Below are 12,877 nucleotides of genomic sequence, written 5' to 3'. Positions count from 1 at the left end.
GTGAGCAATGCCTATTAACAACGGTACTCAAGAGATGCTGCAGTACAGTATTTATAATATTAATACATATACATAACAGTAATAACTGCAGTTCCAGACATGTTATTTTTATCTTTTGCAGACTTAAAGCTACAATGACAACTTAAAGTGACAGAATTATTCAGCTAAAATGAAAGCATGTTTATTATTGAGGTGAAAATACATCTCATTATTTTTTGTCATTACGAAGGAGTTAATCTAGGCTATGATAGAACCTGATGGTGAGGCTGTTTACAAAAAAAATCAATGTACGTGAGCTCTGATTAGAACGTGATTGATGCTCAGTTACTCCAATGAACAGGAACTAATACGATCAGACAGACCCGATCTCATTTGCTGAAGGGCACATTAATCACTATGCACTTGGGCAACAACAGTGGTCAGGGGAGGGAGTCAAGCAGGAGTCTTACAGTAATTCAAGTAGATGAGCACATATTATCTGTAGTTGAGTATATTACACTAAAATCATGCCGTCTTTATTGTATATACATCATTACATGACTGTGTAGAATGTGTGAGCCCTATTTATGCAGCAATTTAATTTATTTCTTCCATTCACTTCCAAATTCAGGACTTTTAATAATGACCTGCAAGACACTGTTTTCTTCTCACTGTCAACCACACCAATATTGTTACTTCAGTTTTACCTCCAAAATTAGCACTTATGGAGCTGTTTGTGAGTTACAAGAGAAGCCAATAAAAGAAAAGAAATAGTGTAGTAATTCTACATGGAAGCGAATGCCTTAATTACTATTCTTTTTTTTAAGATTTCAAATGAATGGGTGTATGAGACCCTTCCAGGGAGACTTCTGAATACCCTCATGATAAGTGATATGCTGTAAGCAGATGAGTGAAGTCACGTACAACGGTTCAGTCAGTCCTTTCCTACTGAACTGTCATTCATCCCACTAAATAACCGTCAGCCTTCACTCTAATCAGATGGAACTGGCAAGTCACAGTGGATGTTAACAGTCCTGTCTGGCAGGATGCTCCATGCTGGAGAGCTTGAAGACATCATTTTGTTCTCAAGGCTCAGCATGTCAAATATTAGCTTGGAAGGACTTGGGGATCCCCTCTTCTTATTCCCCGTCTTATCCAAGCCAGCTGTACCAGAGTGCCACAATTCTGAATCCAGTGTCTCAAGCTTTCCATCAGCGTACTCCTCAGAAGGTTTAAAGAAGTTCTTTCTTTGTGATGGAGAGTCAGTTGCTTCTCACAGTGCAGAATAAAGAAAAATTCACCAGTATGTGAACAGGGCCCCACTATTTGCAACAGTGTTTCTTCCTTTCCTTTTGTCGTAATAAATATCATTTTTCATTCTCATGAAAAATGTTTTTGAAGAAGTTTCCTGGAACCAATCCCTTCTTCTCATAAGATCAGCTTGTCATGAAACCAGATCTGGTGGACCTTGCTTGTCAGTCTCAGGAGACAGCAGGTGTGCTGTTCTGCGCAGGTATACATGCTAGTGAAATCTTGCAGATTTAGGGGCTCAAAATATAATTAGGGAGACGGTTTCCGGTCAAATAAATGGTCTGTTTTCATGCTGGGTGCCTTGAGGGACTCCTTTGCAGAGATTAAGAAGTCTGGAGGCAGGCTCTGCTGGAAGCTGCTCTGAGTCTCCTCCCCTCACACTTGCTTAGATTTGATGTTGTGCCTCTCTTGCCACAGGGAATGAAGTTCTGCTGCAGGTCAGGGGCAGGTTAACAGGACTGGTTTTATTTTTCTATTGTCCTTAAGCCTGGCATGCACTGGTCCTTGAAGCCTGCCCAGCCTTAGTCCTGTCACACCATCCCATGGCTTCCATGGACTCTTGAACAACAGCGGAGGAGGAAAACTATGCCATGAGCTGAATTTCTCTGGACAGTAGAAATCTGCAAGTGAAGAAAAATTTCTCTGCATCTAGGAAGACTAATCTAGGCCAGAGTTAGCCCAAAAATTATTATAAAAGAGTCTTTAAAAAAAAAAAAAAACAACAAAATCAACACAAAACAATGTGAAGCAAGTATGGTTTGGTTTTTAAGCAAGCCTTAATTCCAGCTGATGTCTCCAGAGTTTTAGGGCAAACCCTGACATCCAGGAAGGCAGGTGAATGGAGCAATTTTGGTAAAAACTGTTGCATGCAAGGATAGCTGCAACATGGATGACATTTAAGAGCTCAGCTTGCAATAAAGAAATCTGAATGAAGTATGGGGATAACAGATAATGAGAAAAACAGAGATACACCGATTCTTAGTAACTGACATGTCTGATGAAATCTTAATGCCTAAAAAATATTGTGGAAGGTCTCCTTGCAGTTTAGTACAAATGATGATGTCCTATTCAGATGCCCTTGGGGTTGGTGAAGTATGGAATTTGTTGACCTTCCAACAGAAGCAGAGCTTTAGAGAGGGAAGCCACATGCTGAAGCATTGCATTTAACAGTCATTACCGAAACCAAAATATGTTTTAAGGTATTAATACGCTTAAAGATACTGAAGCCATCAGTAGTTGTTACAGTGGTGCTGTAGACCCTAAAACAGTGGTACAAGTACTGGTAGTCATGTTCAGCCCAAAGGAGAAGGCGAGGATAGAAGCCCAAAGCCCTTGAGGGCTGAGCAAGTTGTCTGTGAGAGTAAGCAAGACTGTACGTAGTGGGAGATGGAAAAGAAAGGGTGAGCAGTGAGACCACCAAGAATAAAGTGAAGAGATTAGAGGCAAAAATAAGGAACAGAGAAAAGGAAATGACCGAGTGGAGCAAAAGAGACAAGACAGAGCAGGGAACAGAGGACGAAGCTAGGGAGGACACTTCACTGGCAGGAGAGAGAAACAGATAAGGTGTTTTTAAATTGTAGAGCAGGGTAGAGGGAAATGGAAAAAGGGGAGGGGTTTAGGAAGAGGGAGGGGGAAGGAAAACCTAACTGGAAAGTGTGGTAAGGACCAGAGCCAAGACAGTAGGGGAAGAAAGAGAAAATGAGAACAGAATGGCAACTAGGGAGGGAGTAAGAAGAAAGGTCAATATAATAAAAGTAGGATTGGACTTCACTGGGGGTTTCTCCTTCCCCTTTCACCTTCTGTAAGAATACATTTACCCTGCTTGAAAAGAAAACTAAATGGATAAGGCTTTGGGCCATAGCGACCCTGCGTAAGGACTGAAGTTTGGCAGTGAGATGCCTCAGATTGCCTCATTAATAAGCAAGAATGCCCCAGTGTCAGTGCAGGCTGGATGTATTAGTACATTTTGTGGTGTTGCTCAAAACATGCGCATTTGGAGAAATGTCAGAAACCCCCAGAGCTTACTGGAGCAGCTTTAAAAAGGGACCACAGAGTACTCTGTGTGCTCTGCAGAGCAGCAGCCTGCAGAGAGGAAAACATCTTCCCCTCGTAGGGCAGCGCAGGAGGGTTAGCATGGAGCTGTGCAAATGCTTCTGGGGCCCTGCAGATATGGGGTGTTGCCTCTCCTTCCAGAGCACCAGCTAGGCTGCCAGTGTGTGAAATGTAGGCAGTGGTAGCCATGTCACTGCCATTGGGGTTTTTTTCCTCCTTTTCTGCTTTTTTGGCCGTTTTTAAATTATTATTTTTTTTTAAATCACACTGCCTGTAGCTGTGGTGGTTTGAGCTGGGTGCAGTCTATAAGCAGCTTTGCTCCAGCCTGACCTATCAGTATGCTGCTCCTCAGGGTGCATTGGGGTGTGTTCTGCATCCTAAATACCCCTGGGTGGCTGAGATGATGGTACCTCCGACCCCGTGTTGCACAACTCATAAACCTGCTTTCTGAGTAAAATTAAAGGTGGTTAGGCAGAGCTTTTCCAGGCTGCTCCCTTACACATCTATGAATTAGTGTGCGGTGTCCTGGGTGAGGGGCTTCATTTGGTTTCTTGAACCAGCCTCACTTGCAAGGGTTTTGTGCAAGCACTCATTGTAACACTGCTGTGCAGAGCAAAGAGGTACACAACAGGCTCTTCCTATACTCAGCTACAATTTTTGTCCTTATATATGTAATTCTTCTTCTCGCATACATTCCATTATTGTACGTTATATTTTCCAAACTGGATTAAATTGCAGGCTTACATCTAGTTCTCACTCTTTTATTGTTATTTTAAGTAGTAGGTAAGGTTATAATCCATCTGTGTTTGTGACCTTGAACAAGAATGGGCACTTTCTCATTTACATAATGCTATTTTTTACTGAGCCATTAAACTGCAGAAAAACAGGGCCAGCATGAAAAGTAGTCATCTACATATGTTAAAAAAAATAATGCAGTAAATCCAGCTGAAGAAAGACTTTTAAAAATATGCGAGAGTTCAAGAAATTAAAAAGCAAATGAACTGTAAAGGCAGTTTTACTGCAAGCACAACCTCCTAAAATAAGATTCTTGACAAACGCCTCTGTGTGCATTTGGTGCACTGGTTCTCTGCCTGCATGAAAACTGCTCCCCTGACAGTTCCTGCCTTCATCTGGAGGGATGCTCCTCGTTCCCCTGGAACCACAGCTCTGCAGCCCATGGCACAAGGTGCCCCAGCGTTATGAACCTGTTTCAAAATTTTGCCTGAGGGGAAAAAAACCACAGTACTGTGCTGGGCTGTTTGCACCACAAATTGAGTACATTAGCGCTGAGATATGGAATAACCTCGACTTTTTCATGTTGTGAATAACCATTACAGCAGGAGCCGTAATGACAAGACATGGTGATTTGGAAGGAGTGAAACATTAGATTTACTGCTGTTGATTCAGTTTCTGAAATGGGCACTAATCTTGATCAATAGCTTTTCTGCAGCTTCTGGGATACATTTTATCAAGCTGTCACACTGACCTTTTTTTTTTTGTTTTAGCTTGCGAGATTGTTACCTTATGCCTTACTAAGCAGGATTGTGGCAGGTCTTTGCAGGTGGGGAAGGTAAGGGAAACCTCACTGCAGAGAACCCAGGGCAGGTGCTGTTTCTGCACTCTCCGGGGCAGAGAGGCAGCTCCCTGCCAGGGCTGGCTGCAGCTGCGTATGGACAAGTGCCTCTGTTGCCCATCCCTGAACTCAGCAGCGGAGCAGCGGTACAGCCGGGGGCGTGCTGCCTGCAGACCTCAGGAAAGCAGCCTCTCGACAGGGTGAGGGCTGTAGGTGAGCTGTTGCTGAGGGCAGTGCATGCTGTGTCTCTGTGCTACGCCTGTCTTTTTTGCAGCAGTTCCCTTTCACACTTCAGGAGCTACAAAAAGCTCCATGTGGAATCAACTGTCATGAAACTCCAGTGTGCCATCAGCAAACATGGAGGCAGGATGGAGCTGGCAGTCCTGCTTAGTGATTCACAGCGTACAAATCCAGCTCCCTCACTCTAGTTACCCTACAGTGGCTCTGAAGTGAGCAGAGCTGCTGTCAGTCGGTAGCTGTAGTGCTGAAGCAGTTAGCTGCGCTGCTGCCATTTGTGTGTTTTTCAGTATATTACTCATTGTTGTGGTTTTGTTTAGTGAGGGGGGGGCTAAGGTGGTAGCTTCTGTAGGAAACTGCTAGAAGTCGCTCCCCTTTGTTCAGTGGACTCAGCCGGGCCTAGGGCGGACCCGCTGCTGGCCAAGGCCGAGCCAACTGGTAGCAGAGTGTTCCGTGATAACGCCTCTGCGATAACGTATTTAAGAAGGGGAAAACAGAAAAAAAAAAAAAAAGAAGAAGAGAAGATGTGAAGAAGCTGAGCTGGGGCAGAGGCGCAGAGGGGGAGGCGTGGGCCTTGCAGGCCTCACCCTCTGGCCTCTTGCCAGGCAGCTGACTGGGCCCAACTCGGCCCGGCCCGGCTGCAAGAAGTGGAGAAGAGATGAGATGGATGATGTGAAGAGATTCTGAGAGGCATTTGCTGGCCTGTTGTGAAGAACTTTTCTTGTGAGAGGAACAGCTGCAGAAGCCAAGGTCAGTGAAGAAGTGGGGGGAGGAGTAATGCAGCTCCTGGCCAAGATTCCCCTGCAGCCTGTGGTGATGACCATGGTGGAGCAGTTTGTCCCCCTGCAGCCCATGGAGGTCCACAGAGGAGCAGAGATCCACTTGGAGCCCGTGAAGGACCCTGTACCGGGGGAGGTGGATGCCTGAAGGAGGCTGTGGCCTGTGGAGGGCCCACTGGGGCAGCAGTTCTGGAGAGACTGCACCCCATGGAAGAGATAACCCACGCCAGAGCAGTTTCATGAAGGACTGTGGCGTATGGATGGAACCCCACAATGGAGCAGGGGAGGAACGTGAGGAGTTCTTCCCCCGACCATGAAGCAACAGCGTAAAACAACGCACGATGAACTGACTACAACCCCCATTCCCTCTTCCCCCGTGTGCCTCTCGGGGGGGAAGGTAGTAGAGATAATGTTAAGCTTGGGAAGAGGGAGGGGTGGAGGGAGGTTATCTTTTTCTCTGTCTCATTATCCTGCTGTATTTGTAATAAATTAATAGTTTTCCCCAAGTTGAGTCTGTTTTGCCCCTAACAGTAACTTTAAGGATTTTCTCCCTGTCCTTATCTCAAACCTCGAGATGTTTTTTCTTATATTGTCTCTCCCTGTTCTCTTGGAGGGTTGGAGGAGTGAGAGAGAGACTGCGTAGTCTGGTCCTGATCAGGGCTGAACTATGACACTCATTGGTATTACAGTAGCTCCTGATGGCCCCAAATGAGATCAAGGCAACACTGGCTGGAGGCTGTGCATGTAGTGTAAGACAGCTCCTGAATCCAGGAGCATCTAATGTAATCAGCTAGTGAGTGTCTGTACACTTCTGCCTTCTTCTCCCATGGTTGCATATGCTGCGGTCTCCTGCTACTCGACACAGGTTCCCCCTAAGTGGGGAACAACAGCAAAGTGCTAAAGCAATGTAACCGTCATTTGAGATGGAGGTTAGTTTATTAGATGTGAAGCATGGGAAATACGCTCTGTTGGGCTGTACTGGAAAGGCAAATAGTTCCTGATTGCTTGACTCTTGTGACTGTACAGCTTTTCCTGTGGAGACTTGACTATTTGGGGTGGATTCCCCTACCAGAATGGAAATTCAGAAAAATACCCTATATGGGACTGAAACAGGAGAGCAGAGCAGGGCCCTAGCTTCAGATATGGAAAAAGTTGACAGGGGATGAGCTTTCGAACAAGGCTCTGAAATCCATGATTATGCTAATCCAATAACCTGAGGGCCATGGATGAAATCCTGAATTCATTAAAGTTAGTGACAAAATATCCTCCCCTAGGGACCGGAGGAGTGAAGCAACTGGCAATCCATTATTTCAAACTACAAGCTGATTAATGGGGTAATTTTTATACAGATTGAGTTATGTTTTCTGTCCCTTTCTCCCAGACCAAGAAATATATTCTGACCTGAAGCTTCATTCAAACTTTATACAAGCGATGACAGAATCCTATTCATCAATGTCTTTAGTTTTTTAAGAGGCATTGTAGATACAAATTTTAACGATGTCTCGACTTGCAAGGTCTGTAGCTTCAGAAGGGAAAAGGGTTTATTCTGGAAATAATTTACTTGTGTAAACTCTGTGATTTTTCAGAACCTTTCAAAACACCTTCCTTCAAAATACTCATTAACATATGTAACTATGTACTAAATCTTACCGTTGTATCAAAACATTTGAAATACTTGGAATTTTTTTTTTAAGATTGTTTCTGGAATGATGGTAAATCTCAGCTGTCAGAAAAGGTAAGGCTCTGGAGAAAGAAAAAAAGCCTGAAATATATGATCCTTAAATGCTCATTAAAAGCTGCAGGTAATTAAAAATAACTTATTAAAACATATTACTTTTATTGTCTTATGAAGTCGGTCTCATGATGACATCTGTGCATGCTTCAAGATGTGAGTTTTGGGGTAACTGTAATTTTCATTGAATGCTCTGATAGGCACGGGGAAGACACATTGGTAGAAGAAAACTATTCACTCTGGGGTGTACTGGGAAAAATCCTGTTTTATATTCTTTCCCAGCTGAAACCAGAAGACATCTTATCCTAAGGTTAAAGTTCTGCCGTCCTGATCTAGCCATGTTAGCAGACTTCCCACAGGCTGCTGTTTAATTGTCTTTGTTTTCCCTCTCTTTCTTTCTCTCTATAGTGTGATAATGACAGGTGCATATAACAACTTTTTTCGAATGTTTGACCGAAATACCAAGCGGGATGTTACCTTGGAGGCGTCCCGAGAGAGCAGTAAACCACGAGCTATTCTTAAGCCCCGGAGAGTCTGCGTTGGAGGCAAACGGAGGAAAGATGACATCAGTGTTGATAGTTTGGACTTTACTAAGAAGATCTTGCACACAGCGTGGCACCCAACTGAGAACATCATTGCTATAGCAGCGACAAACAATCTGTACATATTTCAGGATAAAGTGAACTCAGAAATGCACTAGATTTATCAATATCCCTCTATATTTACAAACCAGCCTCTTGAGAGTTGTAGAAGGATGTGATCTTCACAAAAATTGTGGCTTCTGTGGTGGGATTTGTAGGTTGCATCCTTTCATCCCTCAGCCTGTATCATTATTGGTGGCAAGCCAACTACTTTCCATCACTGCAACTGTATGAGTAAAAGGCACGACTGCAAATCCAGTACTGTGGTCTGTATTGGTTCCTTTAAACAAACAGGGGTATTCATTCATTTTGGGGGCGTTCCTGAGGAGGGCTGAGACTCCTCAACTCCCAGCAGTCCTTTTGAGGGTCTCAGTGGTTCATAGGACCGTGCTGTTGTGGTGCACTGCGTGCTTTTGCAGTCCACAGCATTTACCACATTGTTAGAGCTTTTTGCCTCAATCTCTTGATTATTTTAGTTTTCAGTAATGTTTTCCTGTCGTTCAACTAAGCCAGGCCTGTGTGAGTGAATGAACAGCCACATCGCTTTAGAGCGTGTGGCACATCGAAGGGGCCTCGTGACAATTACAACTGGAAGCCAAATCCTTGCTGGTGAAAAGCTGCCCTGTTCCCCCCATCCCATTCCCTCCCTTACAACACCCTCTTATTTATCTCTTTATTCACATTACTAACTTTGTGCTTCAACTTCCTGAGTGAGTAAGTAACAGACTGGTATAGTTACTCAGCCAGCTTATTTTAAGAAGGTCACTCTGCATAGATCTCTTTGCTCTGTATAAAACAATAGCTAGTGTCTTCGTCACATGGAGGACTGTTAAAAAACTTGGTATTGCCGCTCCAGAGGGACTGGCTGGTCAGATGCAGCCTGACAGTTAACACACAAACCTGTCCTGCTGTTTGGGGCTGGAGTTCTGGAAACCTGGGTAGAAGTGCTGTCCTTGAAGGCAACGATCGACTGCAGTGGGAACAGTTACATCACTGCTAAAGGCTTCAGAAAGTCCCTTGTGTGTTTACTGCAGCACGGTTATTTTAATCCTGGCATTTGGAGACTACAGGCAATGCCATGGTATTCGTAGCTGTAGAGTGGTACTGGGAGATGTAGCACTGCTCAGTGAATTTTAATGTTTTAAAATGAGTCTGCTGCTGGGCAACAAAATTACTCCTGGAGAAATATGAAAAATCAAAAACTCCAAACAAAAGCTGCTTCCACATAAATACCTTTAGATCTAGCTCTGTTTTCAAATGAATAGTGATGTCACTGGAAAATGAAAGTTCACAAGATGAGTGTACCGCGTGCAGGAATTATTCGGGAATGGTGCAGTTGGCAGGGAGTGCTCTTAATCTAGGAAAAGAAATTTCTGCTGCATCCCTAATAGCTCTGGCAGAAAAATTAATATTGCAAAGGATTTCTCCTCAAACCATGAGCACAACTCAGATGACCTGTTAATCTGCCCTTACTAAAACTCCTCAAAAAAAAATAATTCTTTAAGCCATTATGCACTGATTTCTTGGTAAGTGGAGAATGTACTGATGAAGGGATCTGCATGCTTTTATATTTTGGGGAAAGAGTGGATGAAAATCTGCTTACAAGAACTAAAAATCAAAGTCTACAGCTTTTATATGACATCTTAAGACATGAAATCTGTATGTTTGAAGTTTTCTAGACCAGTGCTGTGTATTTTGTGTGTAGAAGCACAAACGCATGTGCATCAGTTTCCAGCCACACTAAACACATCCGCTATGAAATGTGTAGGTTGATTTCAAAGGGAATGAGGAATGTTTATAAAATACTGTATGCTGTAGCAGGCATGGACAGTATATGTACATATTTATTCTAATGAAATTTAACAAAATTGCTTTTCTTTGTTTTTTTTGTTTCCTTGTAAAAAGGTTTAAGAATGTGGTAAATTGTATAGAAAACTTGTTAATGCCAAACTACTGCTTCAAGGGTGTCATACAATTTCTTTGACTTTTGGCCTCCTCCATTAACCTTTGCAGCTAAAAAAAAAAAAAAAAAAAAAAAAGCTATCAGCTCATATTGGCTTCTACAGCTAGAAGTACTGTAAAACGTATTTAGCTTTTAACATTCTCAAGTAAGATTCGATAGATAACTTATTATAAAGCAGGTCTTAATACAACAATTTTTTGTTTTTAATTTGAAGTACCTTACTCTCTTACAGCTTTGGGTACCAAAAAGAACATGTTAAGATTAAATAAAGGAATATATCTTTGGAGCTTTATAAAACTAATGAAATACCCAACCAAAATACCATGAAGTGATTATAGAGGAAATAAATAGAAACCTTTCAAAGACCAGTATTCCATTCCTGTCTTTGACGTCACTACTACAGCTTGGTTTCCTGGTTTCTTGAATGTATGGAAAGTTAACATAGTCATTGTGAACGTTTCCAACTTTCTTTCTCTTTTTTAGTTTGAGCTTTCGGTGGTGTAGAGTAAGTGATGGTAAAGTTGGTAAATCTGATTGTTTTGAAAGCTGTTGTTCATGGCTGCATTCTTTGTGTTGCACAAATTAGCTAACTGTTGTTGAATAAAAATATAAATATGTTAATACCAGCTTTTTCAATAAAACTACAACCAAAAAGGCATAAATAGATGACTTCAAGGCACAGCTTATTTTTAAGCTAGACATGAGAGAGTTGTTTAGCTCCCTTTACAAAAGAGGAGGAGTCACAGGGATCAGGACTCTCAGGGAAATCTACTATGGGAGCTTGAAGTGTTGTGGCAGGTAGAGCAGTGAACACAGTGCCGTGAATGGGACTGGCGTGGGGGGTCAGCGTGATGAGGAGTGTGCACAGAGAAGGTACAGCAGAGCTGGAGATACACTTTCGGTTCACACCTTGGACCAGCTTTTTCCTCTGCTCATAGCCCAAGACAGGAGATTTGAGTCTCAGTCTCCTACAAATGGAGCAAAAGTCATGTGCAATGTGAAGGGACACACACATCGCAGGGTAAAAATGGCATTGGTGTCATCGCTGGCCAGGCTGGAGACCTTCCAGCGCAGCAGACCGTGAGGGCACGGCTAGGATGTGTCCAGGCCTGGCCTCCCAAATAAGACAGACGTTGGCCCAGGTGACAAACCAGTGGACTACTCACAGAGGAGCATCCCTCTTCTTCCCCACCACTCTCTACCGTTACTCCATGGGAAAACTGAATTAAAAAAAGAAATTAAAAAAGAAGAATAAACCCGCTAGCTCGGCATACACACTTAAAAGCTAGGAAAGCACTTCCCAGTCCAAACTGATGCCTGACCTTCCCCGCTCATCGTGATGCTTGCCCTGAACCTTGGGCTCTTCTTTTGAATCTCAGTCTAAGGCAGCTGATCCTGCCCGCATGTCCTACACGGAGCCTCGGGGTGGGAGAAACTGCCTGGGCATCAGCACAAACGAGTTAGACGCTGAAAGGCTGAGTCCTTTTCCTGGATGCAGACCAGAATAAATTTGCCTCAGCTGTTAGATTAGGCAGTGTGCTGCTTTGCACAGCTCTCCCAGAGCTTACATGCTAATTTTCCCCGCTCCCTTTTTGGGAAGACACAGTCAATCCCACTCGTTTAGATGGACAAATATGACTAGGCACCGAAGAGAGAAATCTCAGCTGAAAATCAACACATCAAGCAATACGCTATTTACCTTTCCAGTTTCTCTTTTCTTCCCTAAATACCCAGTAGGAGCAGGAGCCAGATGGCTAACTCTCATGCTTTTGAAATTTCCACATGCATACTTAGTAGCTGCATACGGCAATTTAACCCTTGATGGCTGGGGGCGGGGGGAGGATTTTAGCATGAGGCACCTTCTCCTGTTTGTAGCCAGGAAGCTGTCCTGCTTTTAGGCAGAGTGAAGTCCTTTGGAGCCTTCTAAGGTTGTGGTTATTAATCCCTGGTGAGAGGACAAGTATAAGGACTGTTTGCCTTCTATGTCCAATTTTCAGTAAAATTATTACCATCAGTTTGCTCCCACTCCCAATAGTAATCTTTTTTTCCATTTGCAATCTTCTCAGCAAATTGCATTAAGTCTAAAATTAGAGCATGAATTCACTTATCTTGCTCATGTGGTAGAACCTCAGAAGGCAACAGGATTACTGGAGTGGGTGAGGTTCAAAACCTTGGGCCTAATTTTATAAGATGCTTGGGACAGGGTATGTTTCTTTGGTTTTGTGAAGCCTTGAAATGATCTGGATATTCTGTACAGGACAGCCATGCACACTGGAGAGGTTTGCTTTCAGAGTGCACCATGAGGAAAGTTTTTCCTAGAAGTGATTTTGTTTTTTCCTTCTCTCTGAAGTTGGACGAGGATCAAACTTTTCTTCATGTGAAAGCGAGCACAACTCTTTAGGCACTTGGAGATCCCAAATCTGGCCCATGATGCAAAGCATTTCATGGGAAGCACCTGACTGAGCAAACTGCTCAGTTCCCTCAGCTGTAAAAGCTCCCATGAATACAGATCAGTCGTTAGGTACAGCTAATTACTTGTCTTGTCGTTTGCCAAGGGGAGACAGTCAATGAGTAGGACAAGATCCTTAAACCAACAATTCCATTAAACAA

General features: G+C 43.3%; 1 protein-coding gene across 6 annotated transcripts in view; it reads left to right on the top strand.

Moving 5' to 3' along the window:
- PPP2R2C (protein phosphatase 2 regulatory subunit Bgamma) overlaps positions 1-10,929 on the top strand; it is a 199,387-nt gene extending 188,458 nt beyond the window's left edge. For all 6 annotated transcript variants that reach the window (XM_086747237.1, XM_086747239.1, XM_086747238.1 and 3 more), the window contains one exon: positions 8,072-10,929. In XM_086747237.1, coding sequence (XP_086603363.1) covers positions 8,072-8,363 — 292 coding nt within the window. In that variant the 3' untranslated portion in view covers positions 8,364-10,929. The remainder of the gene's footprint in view (positions 1-8,071) is intronic.
- Positions 10,930-12,877: the final 1,948 nt, after the last annotated feature.

Source organism: Chlamydotis macqueenii, chromosome 4, assembly GCF_036417535.1.
Source record: "Chlamydotis macqueenii isolate bChlMac1 chromosome 4, bChlMac1.mat, whole genome shotgun sequence".
Classification (NCBI taxonomy): Eukaryota; Metazoa; Chordata; class Aves; order Otidiformes; family Otididae; genus Chlamydotis; species Chlamydotis macqueenii.
Note: the sequence above shows the minus strand (reverse complement) of the source record. Positions and strands in the feature narration are given on the sequence as shown.